At 41.4% G+C, this 14,059-nt stretch overlaps 1 protein-coding gene across 1 annotated transcript in view; it reads left to right on the top strand.

The window, feature by feature from the left end:
* LOC102196071 (aryl hydrocarbon receptor-like) overlaps positions 1 to 14,059 on the top strand; it is a 106,558-nt gene that overhangs the window by 37,342 nt on the left and 55,157 nt on the right. Inside the window, exons 4-8 of the mRNA XM_013912287.1 lie at positions 397 to 486; positions 2,692 to 2,815; positions 9,447 to 9,583; positions 12,267 to 12,472; positions 12,555 to 12,664. Of these exons, the coding sequence (XP_013767741.1) occupies positions 397 to 486; positions 2,692 to 2,815; positions 9,447 to 9,583; positions 12,267 to 12,472; positions 12,555 to 12,664 (667 nt within the window). The remainder of the gene's footprint in view (positions 1 to 396; positions 487 to 2,691; positions 2,816 to 9,446; positions 9,584 to 12,266; positions 12,473 to 12,554; positions 12,665 to 14,059) is intronic.

The following is a 14,059-nucleotide window of genomic DNA, read 5'->3' as shown; positions in this document are numbered from 1 at the left end:
GCCACAATATATTAAGTAATCCAAAGTATTCAGAATACGTTACTGTCATTGAGTAACGTAACGGAATACGTTACAGAATACATTTTGGGGCATGTATTCTGTATTCTGTAATGGAATACATTTTAAAAGTAACCTTCCCAACACTGTTTGTAACTCATTCATATATTTAGTTATACCGTTGAACACTGTTGGCTGAGATCATGTTGGAATATCAGATGCTGGATGAAAGTTGTTTTTTACAATATTTTTCGGTGGCTTCATAAGAATGTCAGCATCTTGAGTATGTTAAACTTATCCAAAACTTACCTCGCTGACCCATTCCTGTTTTATCAGGTCACATCACAAACGTGATCACCATCAGTGAGATGATACAATCGTCAGGTTTTCTCTCCACAGGCCCTTAACGGCTTCGTTCTGGTGGTCACGGCTGAGGGGATCATCTTCTTCTGCTCTCACACCATCCAGGATTACCTCGGCTTCCATCAGGTAACGAATTCCTACAACTGATGATTAAACCGAGGTCAGACTTTGGATTACATGATGTTGTTATGGTTACAGCAAGAAGACAGAGTGTTGTATCTCCTTGTTTCTAGCTAATGGTATCAGTCAACAAATCTGTTAACTCTTAAGAATGTGATGGCAAAGTACAAAAAAGTATACCTCAAGAGGTTTGTATGTCTTTATTTTGCTTTTTATGTGGACGCTGGGTTTATCAGCATTGTATACAAAGATACTACAGAACCTTATAAAACACATCCTCAAATTCAAAAACTGAATTTTATTTATCAAAGCACAGATTTGAAGAATGAACCATTTGGAGCTTCGACTCAGATAAAGGTACACAGCAAAGCAGAATCCCTGCAAGAAGTAGGACAGGCCCTGGAGTGAAGATGCTGGAGTTTGGTGGAAATTTGGATGAGGATCTGAGTGACCCTTGTTGTCCACTCGTTTGGTCATTCCTGCTCTTTTTGCCTTTGGTTATTTTCTTGAGATGAAGTAGATTGCGAGAGCAGCAGGAGGATTGAAGGAAGCGCACATATGGAACGGGAGGTTTAATCCAATTGGCTTCACGACGAGGCAACACTGCGTCCAGTCTAATCTCATTCTGGACAACGCGATTATCAAATTACCCAAAGTCTTTCTATCTGCGTCTAAATCTGGCCTGCAGGTTTAGATATTCACACAGTGTATGTGAGCATACTGTAAACAAACACACACGGATCGGGGTGTGAACGTGACCTTTCACCCCTCACTTCCCCATCCACCTGAGGCCCGTCACTTTGCGTTTACCAAACAAGCTCAAATCCGGGGTGAAGCTGCCGTTCCTGCTCACGTGCAGTGTTTGGAAACAAGCCGACGTAGGGTGACACCCAGGAGACCCCAATCGCACGATTAAGCAACACAGCTGAGGGACACGAGGAGGATTTGTTTTCCTACATAACATGCACAACACAATGTGACAGGACAACCATTGGGCTTAATAAAACCAGCGACACAAGTTATGAAGGAGTGCAGACAATTGAGGTTTAATTAGCAGAGAGAATGAAATATCTCGTTCCAGGGCCTGCCAAAGTTAACCCCCATGTGCTCAGGAGCAGTCTTAGGTTCAGGTTACTTTATTTGTACTTATAAGTAGATTTGGGTCACAGACGGTGAGTCATCAACAGATAAGCATGATACAACATAATAGAGAAGTAAATCCATACCCCATCCTGTGAGATATAAAACCACAAAGCTACAGGACTGTACTCCCACGTCCTGAAGGAAGAAATCGAAGCTGACTTCACAGAGGGTGTTAGAAAGAAATACAATAACAGTCATCTTCATATCCTCTCAGGTTATTCCAGAAAGATCAGTTCCTCCCACCTGACTCCTTCTGAATTATCACTTGCTTTGTTTTTTATAACTTCACTCATTTTTAATCATGCTATGCAGAATTTTATCCTCATACTCTAAATATTTTTGCACGCAGGCATGTTATTCCTCGTGACTTCCAAAGACAAAATTTAGTTTCTGTAGCTAACTATCATGGGAAGTGTCATAATTACACTCTAGCTGGGAAATCTTTGGGTCAAAGTAATTATATTTTGAATGTGAATCTAGTTCATTGCTATAAACTAGAGAAACAACGTTGGTTTTTCTCTGGTTTTATTATTTCTTTTAGCCGCTTTCTCACATATTTGTATACAGGATAAATAATAAGAGTGAAGGTAACATCCATTCATCAGCTGCAGTATTGGCTGTATGATATGAACTCCTTCTCTTGGTTTGATGTTTGAAACGCATTTCATGTCACACTTCAACCTGTCAACATTCCTCTCTGTGACCCCGCGCTGACCCCTCCCACAGTGGGAGGAGGGTGGAGTGTTGTTTCACTGGGGTCCAAAGCCAGGTCGTGGCAGGTCTGGACAGCAGATATGGGAGTCGCAGCAGGTCTCTGGCTCAGATTCAGCTCTTTGAAGCAAAGTCGCAGTGACACTTGATTTCTCTTGGCTCCACTTCAAGGCAAATGGAATCAAGCGCACCCCTCGGGGTACCTCCTGATAGTGCCTGCTCCACCAAAACATCCACCTTTACTCATGGGGTCTTTGGTCTGCATTACTGTATAAAATAAAAAAGTTAATTAGGCTTAAAATTTGACTTGTGTTCCACCTTGACTGACCTTTAAATTCTTCTTCTCTGTCCTTTTAGACTGATGTGATGCACCAGAGTGTGTTTGAGCTGATCCACACTGATGACCAGCAGGAATTCAAGAGGAACCTGCACTGGGCCCTCAACCCCCCTGTGAGCCTCGAACCCCCAACAGATCCTCCAGGTCTGCTTCACGGAGACAGTCTGGTTCACTAAACTAGAGTAGAGAGGGTAAAATAAAACCGAAGTCTAGGCCAGAGTAATGAGAGTGTGCTTGTTAGCAAGGCAGTAAACCTGATCCGGAAGGACTTCTCTGAGCAGCCGTCACAAGATAAGAGATAAGAGAAACTTTATTTATTAAGTTTTGAAATTCTTGTGTGACCCAAATTATAACAGCAGGGATTAAATAAACAACAACTTTCATTTATATAGCACACTTAAAGACCATGGGTACACCAAAGTGCTTCACAATAGTACAGCAGATTAAAACATCAATAATAAAAGACCATTAACAATGTCCCGAATATGCTAGCAGGTCAATAGCATTAATTACGCAAGAATAAAAGTTAAATAAGGTATAAATATCAAATCATAACCAATAGAAACACATGGATATTAAGTGAAGGGATAAATACAATGGTAACTAAGTAAAATGAAGATAGTATTGGAGTGAGGTATAGGATACATGCATTAACTAACCGGAAAAGCAAGGTTAAATGAGTGAGTTTTTAGTCGTGATTTAAATGTTTGGATGGAGTCGGATGTGCAAATAGCAATGGGAAGGTTGTTCCACAAATTCGATGCAACCAAGGAAAATGCATGGTCACCTATGGTCTTACGGCGAGATTTAGGCTGTACGAAGAGTAATTGGGCTGATGATCTGAGGGCTCTCCCAGGGGTGTATGGTCTAAGGAGTTCAACCAGATACCTAGGCGCAGTATTGTTTAGGATTTTAAAGGTAAGTAGCAATATTTTAAATTCAATACGGTATTTGATAGGGGGCCAGTGCAAATCAGCAATGACAGGGGTGATAGAGACAAACCTTCTGGTTCCAGTCAAAAGGCGTGCCGCAGCATTTTAGACAAGCTGCAATCTATGGAGAAGGGCAGATTGGAGACCGAAGCAGAGGGAATTACAGTAGTCCAATCTAGAGGTCACAAAGGCATGAATAATCTTTTAAGATCCTTGTGCGGTATGTAATGCCTTAGAAATAAGACACAGTTGGTAAAAGCTAGATTTGACTACAGAGGACAGTTGTTTATCGAATTTGAAAGAGCTATCCATCAGAACACCTAGATTGCTAACAGTGTCAGAGAAGAAAGTGGCAAGGGATCCAGCTAGTTGGCCCCGGGGGGATATGACTGTCAAACACCACAATCTCCGTTTTCTTTTCATGTAAGATAAGGGAGTTGCCCAAAAGCCATTCTTTGACTTCTCTCATGCACTCTAGGAAGCAGTGCAGTGACAGTGCGACATCATCAGTTAGCCGGAAGTAAATTTGTATATCATCAGCATAACAATGAAATGAGATGTTGTATTTTTCAAAGATAGAGCCTAGAGGTAGCATATACAGTGAGAACAATATGGGGCCCAACACAGAGCCTTGAGCACACCACAGCAGGAAGATGCAACAGAAGAAGAACAGGTACCCAGAGTCACAGAGAAGGACCTGTTTGAAAGGTACGATTTAAACCAGTTAAGGGCATTACCTCTAATGCCCACTGTATGTTCTAGCCTCGTTGGTAGAATATTATGGTCCACCATGTCAAAGGCTGAGGACAAGTCCAATAAAACTAAGACCGCGGAGCATCCTGAGCTGGCAATTAGGGAGAAGATCATTAAGGACTCTCAGCAGAGCTGTTTCAGTGCTATGACGTGGTTGAAAGACAAACAGAGTTTGGAAATTGGCCTATAATTCGCAGGGTCATTATGATCAAGACTCCTTTTTTTTTTGAGGACAGGCTGCACTACAGCATGTTTAAAGGCTGATGGGACACAGCCCGAAAACAATGATGAATTCATTAAAGATAGAATACTAGGCCCAATTGCATTAAAACCATCCTTGCTAATGCGAGATGGGAGGATATCGTGTACAGAATTGGTATTTTTCAGTTGTTCAACTATAGACCCTGCACACGAGAAAACTCTAACTTCCGGATTTAGGGTTGTATATTTCCGGTAGCTTTACTTTGCGGTCAATCGCTACTGTGAAGATGTACTCCAAAATAATGTCCAAAACACGAAAACAGAAAGATCGCGTTAAGTTACAAAGATAAGAAGGTGGGAACGCTCACCATTACTGTGCCATAAAAAAAATCAAATGATCAATTTTGATGCTTAAAGAGTTTAGATCGATCGGTTGTTTACATCACTCAACACAAGCAGAACTGCATTACAAACTGCAAAAGAAGACACATCGTTCGCATTAAGAAGCACATCCCTCTAAAGTGACAGTTCTTATGATTTAAAAAGGCAAATGTTCAGCATTCAAACTACAGGTGAACAATAGTCAAAGCCAGATGTTTCCCCCGTTATGTCGATATCAGCTAGTCAAGTACACACCTACACAGCATGTCAACAAACCGTGAAAAAAAGCCACACAAAAAATAAATGAATGATTGCTGGTAGGGCTGCACGATTTTGCATAAAATGAGAATCACGATTTTTTGGCTTAGAATTGAGATCACGATTCTCTCACGATTTTCTTTTCCAGTATAAATATTTATTGCACTTATTAACTGCACATCAACTTCGTAACAGTTGAGACTGAACATAAAACCAATAAATAAACATAAAAACAACAAATGTCTCACATTTTGTCGTTGCCGCAAAATGTTGTACTGCTTGAAATTCCGTCTCCACCGTTGCTCGACGCTGTGTGTATAGAGCAGGTAGTGCAACAATAGAAAAATAGTTGCGGGACGGCACTGTGTAGCGTTTGTCTAGGGTGTTGATCATTTTCCTAAATCCCTCTTTTTGCTCAGTGTTGATGGGAGCCATATCTTTGGTCAGGTGATAAGTGATAGCCTCCGTAATTTCTTTGTGCCTGCTGGAGTTCGACGGGTATAGGGAAGCGCTGTATAAGGTTCCCGTTATTGATGTTTGGGTGGTTGACCGGGACGGATTTTCTCCAGTCACTTTCTCGTCATCCCTGACGTGCTCTCCGTTGTTTTTTCCCTGCTAATTTTAGCATCACACGGCACAGCTTCTGTATCACGTGGTACAAGGCTCCGCCCTTGTCATTTGTTGAGCAGGAAGAGTGAGCGCTTGTTTTCATGCAGATTACGTCCCGGATCAAAATGCGGTACAATCGCCGTCGTCGTTTTTTTTTTTTTTTTAAATCATTGTCATTTGGAAATGAGATCGCACATAAGTATGAATCGAGATCGCGATTTTCTAACGATTAATCGTGCAGTCCTAATTGCTGGTAAGGGTTTCTATACGTTAGTATTTACGAAGGTTATGTTGTCACTTACCTTCAAAATTACAGTGGTCCCTCGCAGGTTCACTTTCGCGGCCTCGCTTTTTTACAGGTTTTTTTGAGCAAGTTTGCATGCTTTGTTTTTTTTGGGGGGGTTTTCTACACATCGCATTCTGTTCTGCGTCCTGATCGGCTGCAGACCATTGTCGATCTCCTCCGTGCCGTCTCTCCTGTACAGTACAGAATTCCCGCATCGATCGCTAGCAGTGTGACTCTGAAGTGCAGTACTGTATGTTTTTCCCCAACAAACAACAATGTCGACAAAACGTCTTACACCGTCAAAGGCACCTGCGGTAGCACCCAAAAGGCAGAGGAAGATAACCATCGCACAAAAAATTGGACTTCTGATTCACTGATTCATTAATGTTGAATTCTCTCACAGCTGCTCAATTCCCATGCTCTGGACCTGAAAACAGGGTTTGACCTTTGGTTTCATTCTATAATACTGGACTTATTTTTCTACAAAGGTTTGAACTTTGAGTGTTTAAACAAGAAAGAAAAGTGTGAAACTGTTCATGCCTGTATGAGAAAAGTGTATAAAGTGTGTAGTGAGGGGTTTTACAGCTTTAAAATATCTATAATAATTGTAAAAAATAAGGCTGGCTACTTCGCGGATTTCATCTATCGCGGGTTATTTTTAGAACATAACACCCGCGATAAACGAGGGACCGCTGTTTACAAATACTGAGAAATATAGAACTTGAATCCTTTCTCTCTGTTGCTCTGAGGCATGGGGGAACAATATCGACAGGTGGATAAAAATCATCTACAGATATATTCCGTAAATGCCCAAGACATCTCGAGAAATGTAAATCGCAGCTTGATTCATCTATTTGGTTGACTTGTTTTGGAAAAAACGGCCGTAAACAAGGAGCGAGTATCACACTGGAAACGAAGCGCCCTACAGGAGTTTCCCCACCGGAAGTAGCATATGCTAAGGTGCACAGAGTCTATTTGCTTAAGGGTAGGGAGTGATGGCTCAAACTGATTAAAAGTTGATAAACATCCTGAGATGGAAACAGGGCTCACCACTGAAGAGTGTGGAGACTTAAGAGATGAAATTTTATCTGTGAAATAATTTAAGAATTGTGTGCAGAGAGCCGGGGAGGACACCCTCGGTATTTCAGGACAGGGACTGACCACTGAGTTAACGCTTTTACGTTGTTTTCGATGTTTATGTCCATTAGTCACAATAATGTCTGACAAGAAAGCTGCTTTAGCCATTTTAGCAGCGTATTGAAATTTCAGACGGCTCATACGTAGAATGTCAAAAGATACCTGGAGCTTATCTTTTTTCCACCTCCTCTCAGCTCGGCAACACGCATGTCGTAGGGCACGTGTAGAGTCGTTTAACCAAAGTTGAGGTGCCACAACGTCAAGGATAGAGGAGCATGTGGATAACAAAGAATTTGCAAAGACATCAGCCATAGGAGGTATGGAACAGTCAGTAACAGAGGGTGCAGAATTAAGGAAGGCCACAGAAAAATTTGCCACAGTTTTAGGATTGATTGAAATAAAGCAGAATAGCTCAACACATAAAACACAATATCAAAAAAAAGGAAAGGTAAAGTGAAAGCCCAAACATCAACAAATGTATCCTTTACTAGAGCCAGCATAGGATTTTTAACACCAATACTGATATTTGGTGATTTTAAAATATAGGCCAATATTCTTTTCCCTAATATTTGTCACATGTAATTTTTTAATTATTTTGTTTATTATTTACTAAGATAATACGACTATATATGATGCATAAGATAGTTACAGGGTTTTTACCCATCGCTTTTAAATTTTTTAAATTTTTATTTATCAGCCGTTGTAAATGCTGATACTATCTGACATATCAGCAAATAGCTAATATCGTCCGATGTATAAGTTGGGCTGTAATGTACACATCTTTCTTTTTTTCTCTCTGTCTAACAGAAACCAACATTAGCCTAACAAATTTCCAAACAAGTTGTGCCAACCCAACCAGGGTTCTTTGTGTATTTAAAAAGAAAGCACAGTGATGAGATTGAATGCAAGAGGTGGGAACTCAGAAATTTCATCGACTGACCCTGTTGAATGCATTTGTAGGGAGGAGACTATTTAAATCAGACATGCAGACCAATTTACTGATGTTTATGACACACAGTTTACTAATTGTTTTATTTTTTGCACTTGCTAATGAAATTAACTGACTGCGCCTGTGTTTAGAAAACAGCGTAACTTTTGTTAATCACCCATAAAACTAACCACACCTATCAGCATTATTTGAGTATTGTGCTCACACGATATTTTTCTCAGTTTACTATATATGGCTCATAATATCAGTACTCTCACTTAACATTAAGTCAGATCAAATGAGGGATTTCTGTTTGGGATATTTCAAATTAAAGACTCATAAAACAACTTACAACATAGTCCCTTTTTCTTAGTTTCGTTAATTAAAGTATGACAAAAGCTTGGCATTGAGCATAGATCATAGCTCATAATCAGGCCAAGTTAGTGGCAACAGAAACGCATAACACACTCCAAATGTGGCTTCTTCAGTTATATATCTATTGGCTTAACACTGGATTACAAATGGCTCCAATTACATTTGGTAATTGTGGTCCAATTAGAATTACAAATCTCCCGGCAAGCATAAATAACATATATATAGAAAGACTTTCGTGTAAATGTTATTACAGCTGTGGATGTACTGGCTAAGTATGGTGTTGTTATGAAGCACTGAAAGGCCGAAGATGGTTTATTTCTGTAAAAACTGTAGAGCTGAAAGATCAAATCCAGTCGAGAGAGAGAGGAGATGTGCTGGTTTCTGCTGAACCAAGGTCACGGAGAGGCCAGAAGAGGTGACCTTTGACTAAACCCTCTCGAGAGTTGGTCTAAATGTTATAGTGCATGCACACAAAGGAAAACACACAGGAGACTGCACATCAGCCACTAAACCACAACTCACAGTTGATTTCACAGCACACATCCATGGAGGTACATCAGTCTTAGTGGAACAGTCACTCAGTGTAGATTGATGGACCTGAAATCGCTTGGAAACGACAGTACACAGTGGTGGTGGGGTGATGATTTGGGCTTGCTTTACAGCTGCACAGTTAAGAGCTGTGCATAAACAAAAGCCTGCAAAACTCAATGAACTCAAGTGCTGAATGGAGACTGGGCCATAATGGATCCACTGAGAGACTGATAAAGTCATACGGAAAAGATTATTTGATTATGTCCTGATAAAAACCTTAGAACAGACAGAGGGTGTACGTTCTTGTTACAGTGACTGTATATATATATATATATATATATACACCCACACGGTAAAAATATCATTTAAAAATATCGTTCTCAGATGGGAAATCGGTGTCGACCTCTTCCTGCCTGGTGAGCTACAATCCCGAACAGCTGCCCCCTGAAAACTCATCCTTCCTGGAGCGAAGTTTCGTCTGCCGCTTCCGCTGTTTGTTGGACAATTCCTTCGGCTTCCTGGTGAGACACTTTTTGCGTTATTCTTTAGATTTTAACAATTTAACAAGGAAACAGATAAAAGTTAACATCTTCGATTTTATTTTCCCTCATTCCAGTGTTAGATGTTTATATTCAATGTGAACAAAAGTCTGTTTCAGATAACTGGAAAACACTCACTTTCAGGCATTTTTTTCTATTCATGGATAAGTGTGACCTCATAGGGTGCTCCACCCTCCTGCTGCAGAAAGGATTTTTAAATAAATATGTTAAAAATGTGTTTTGAGGCCTGTTACTTAAGGGTGTACATAAAAACAGTTTTTGTGCTTTAATTGTTAATTTCGTCATGCGAATGATGCAGATTTGTCTTTGCAGAATTTTCCTTTTATTTTTTTCTGTAACTGCAAGCAGACAGCCCACAGAGTCTTATTATGCAGTATTCTGCATCTTCACAGAAATAAATATGGACAGTTTTGGGGGTTTTCTGCTGGTTCTTAAAAACAAGCTGTGAGGTTCACACCGAGCTGTGACTTTTGCGCACCGCTACACCCTACTGTACTGCCGGCGGTATGGCGTGCCACCTCGGCGATCACCATCGGTGATCAGAAGCTACCATTTACTCCCATAATCCTCCTTAGGAGAACCTCGGGGTCGTGGGGAAAAAAAATGCCCTTAATCCTCGCCACCACCCACAGCAGGTGAGAGCAGCTCTGGGGGAAAACTTGCTCAGTCAGAATGGACGCTTCAGACAGGCCACTGCCGCTCCCACCAAGAAAAGCATAATGTGGTTGAGTGGTGGAGATTTTTAGGGCTTTTAAGTTAAAAGTTACAAAAATAATATTTTAATAAATAAATAAAAAATATAGATTGGAGCGGAGGTGAGGGCAGCTTCTTCTATTTGATTAAAAATGTATTATTGTTCTATGAAACACCTGAAGGCTTGCACATGCAGGAGAGAGTTAAAGGTGTTGGTTGTCTTGCTCCAAGGTACTTCAGCAGGACTTGTGGTGGGTTTTGAACCAGCTTCTCTCAGTCCTCCCTCTCACACGTGCATTTGCGTGAGCAGTAAGCCAGGTTTCTGCCGCGGTCTACCGGTTGCTATGGCTTTGTTTTCTGTAATCCCTCCTGCTATTCGGGGCTAGATTCCTGACATCACGGCCGCAGGCTCTGAAACCCACCAAGGTCAATTAACCAGAGCTAACAGAGGAGGAGGAGGAGGACAGGGAGGAGGGGTCTTCACATGAGATGCAGCAGGGTGAGAAAAGGACAGCAGACAGGAGAAAGTGTTTTTAGGTTTTTGTGAGGCTGTAAAAACCTCCCTGCGGGCTGCTGATCCAACCATTCTGCTCTGTTACAGCCTCCCTGAGGCTTCTGTGATATTTACTGAACTTCCATTATCAGAAACCTTTAGCTATGAAGGATGGAGGTGGATTCAGGTGACAACAAAACATGTTAACAACACGTTAAAGTTTACATCATCAACTTATTGCTGGGTGTTGCTTTAAAAACATCATCCTTTAGGGCTTGTTCCTAATATATTGATATTAGGGATAAGCTCTAAGGTGCCCCCACCCACCTGCTGTTCAAACCTTCTGTTTGCTAGGCATAACCAATGAGAAGACACTAAAGAGCTAAATCCTCTCCATATCTCACCAACACATTTGACACTGACCACAGTTGCTGTTGTTATCTCTGCAAGCTGCTTTGCAACCCTTTTTCACTCCAGCTCCACCCCTTTATGTTGTTTTTATCGTATCTGTTATTCTTTTAAGTTAGGGAGTCTTTCTGCTGCTCTTTTCATTTCTCAATTGCAAAGTTTCACTTCGGATTTATTGCGTGAATACAGTTGCATTGTGAACTGACAGATATTTGTCCCGATGGCTAACTGAGAAATGGGGGCAGGGCAGTATACGGATAGTGTGGAGATTGCATAAGGCCAATGGTTCCTCATGTTTTTGAGAAGAAAGTCAGCACGTACATTTCATGAATTCAACCATAATTTTGCGTGGGAACTAATTTTGGGAACATTCATTGCTCCTGGGTTTGATTGCTTCCCGTGTTTCCTCCCCAGCTCACAGAGCTCTCTAATCACCTGACACCCCTGTTTGTGGATACACGCCTGTCTTTCCTTTTCCTTTGTCTCTTACCCTATGTTGTTCCTCATGTTCCTAGTTTGTTTACCTTTCTGACATTGTGTTTCAGTGCCTTTTTAACCAGCCAATAAAGGATTATTTTGTGGTCTACCTCTGCAATAACCCCCATTACACATGGATGGGCCTTTAAATAACTTCAGATCAAAAGTCCTGGCTGAAGTTTAATATTACAGAATATGTCACTTCTGTTTTCTACTGGTTAGTTTAAGAGTCCTGCTGTTCTGCTGAAAGAATGACAATAAGGAGTCTTATTTTCTCAACAAGACCTCTAAAAACTGTAACATTCACTTCAATACTGCTCAGAGTCATGTTACTGTGTTTACAGTGTATCCTGAAGTGGTTTCTACCCTCTATATCACCCAGCAGTGTAAATAAGACTGATGTTGCTTGACAGGGAGAGAGGAAGCAGCACTTATGTGTCTGCTGAGAAGCTCGATCTGAGCAGGAACCACTCTGGGCTCTCTCATTTGTCTCACTGTCTTCACGGAGATGAAGTTAATGCCTCGGATTTAATGACTTAACACCGCGATTTTAACGCTGTCAAACCTTCTCAGGCGCTGAACATCCAGGGTCGGCTGAAGTTCCTTCACGGCCAGAGCCGGCAGCAGTGCGATAGCGACCGAACCACGCCGCCCCAGCTGGCGCTCTTTGCCATCGCCACGCCCCTCCAGCCTCCAGCCATCCTGGAAATCAGGACGCGGAACATGATCTTCAGGACCAAACACAAGCTGGACTTCACGCCCATGGCGTGCGATGCAAAGTATATCATAGCACTGGCAAACATGATTATTTATTCTGATTATTTAATAATTTTGTTTACACTTGTTTTGGGGTTTTTTTAGGGGTAAGATAGTTCTGGGATACACCGAGGCTGAGCTGAGAGTGCGAGGTTCAGGATACCAGTTCATCCACGCTGCTGACATGCTGTACTGTGCCGAAAATCACGTCCGTAGTAAGTCACAACTGTTCTACATTCTGTACGCTTCTCTGCAGTATTCAGCCTGAAAGGTTACTGGTGCAAATTACTGGAAGTACTGGAATTAAATATAGATAGAGGCCTGACTTAAAGTAAGCAAAAAACCACAACTACATTGGAAGGTGTAGGTCAAGACTGTAAAAATACACAGGTCTGACTGAACAATGATACACAGGGGAGAGCAGAGCTCTGCAGCAGTGAGGACGGGGCTGACGATCTGAAAGGAGGGAAAAGATCAGGAAGTAAAACCAAAATAAATGCAAAACAGGAAATAATTAAAAGAAGAGTATCGGTGAAACATGGAAAGAAAACAAAGACATTACAGCGAAGAGATAGAAGGAGGCAAAAACTTGAACAAAAACTCAGTAAAAACACAAGAATCCAAACCTCAACTCAGCACAAAAACCCCGGGAACATAACACCAGCCTTCATGGCAACAAGAAAGTACAAAAACTAAACCAAAATGCAGAAACTATGTGAAAAGCTGAGTACACCCCATGGTTCAGCAGCTTGTAGAACCACCTTTAGCAGCAATAAGTTGAAGTAATTGTTTCTGTATGACTTTATTAGTTTCTCACAATTATGTGGAGGAATATTAGCCCACTCTTCTTTACAGTGTTACTTCAGTTCATTGAGGTTCATGTACAGCTCTTTTAAGGTCCCACCACAGCATTTCAGTTAGGTTGAGGTTTGGACCATTTCATCACCTTCATTCTTTTCTTTTTCGGTCCTTCTGTTGTAGATTTGCTGCTGTGCTTGCATGACCCAGTTTGGTCCAAGCTTTGGTCCAAGCTTTAGCTGTCAGACAGATGTCCTCAGACTTAGACTCTAGAATACTTTGCTACACAGAGAAGTTCATGGTCGACTCAGTGACTGCAAGCTGTCCAGGTCCTGTGGCTGCAAGGCAAGCCCGAATCAACACCCCACTGCTCTGACAGATGGTATGAGGTGTTTGTACTGATAAGCTGAGTTTGGTTTTGTCTGTTATGCTCAAACATCTTCACTGGGCTGCTATAATCTGTCCAAAGGAGATTTTTCCAGAAGTCTTGTGGTTTGTTCAGATGCAGCTTTGCAGACTTAAGCCGTGCTGCCGTGTTCTTTGTAGAAAGAAGAGGCTCTCCTGGGTAATAATGGAACCATCATGAACTTCAACATTTAACATGCTAACTGAGGCCTGTGGAGTCTGAGATGTAGCTCTTGGGTTTTTTGAAACATTGCACGGTCTGACTGTGGAGTGAATTTACTGGTACATCCACTGCTCAGAGAATTGTCACTATGTTAACATACCTGAATGCTCCAGACCAGCACACATCCCCAACTTCTTCTATAGAGGTGCACATACAGTGGGGCAAAAAAGTATTTAGTCAGCCA

The sequence above is a fragment of the Pundamilia nyererei genome, unplaced genomic scaffold, assembly GCF_000239375.1.
Source record: "Pundamilia nyererei isolate P.nyererei 1_Seehausen unplaced genomic scaffold, PunNye1.0 scaffold00085, whole genome shotgun sequence".
In the NCBI taxonomy this organism is placed as follows: Eukaryota; Metazoa; Chordata; class Actinopteri; order Cichliformes; family Cichlidae; genus Pundamilia; species Pundamilia nyererei.
Note: the sequence above shows the minus strand (reverse complement) of the source record. Positions and strands in the feature narration are given on the sequence as shown.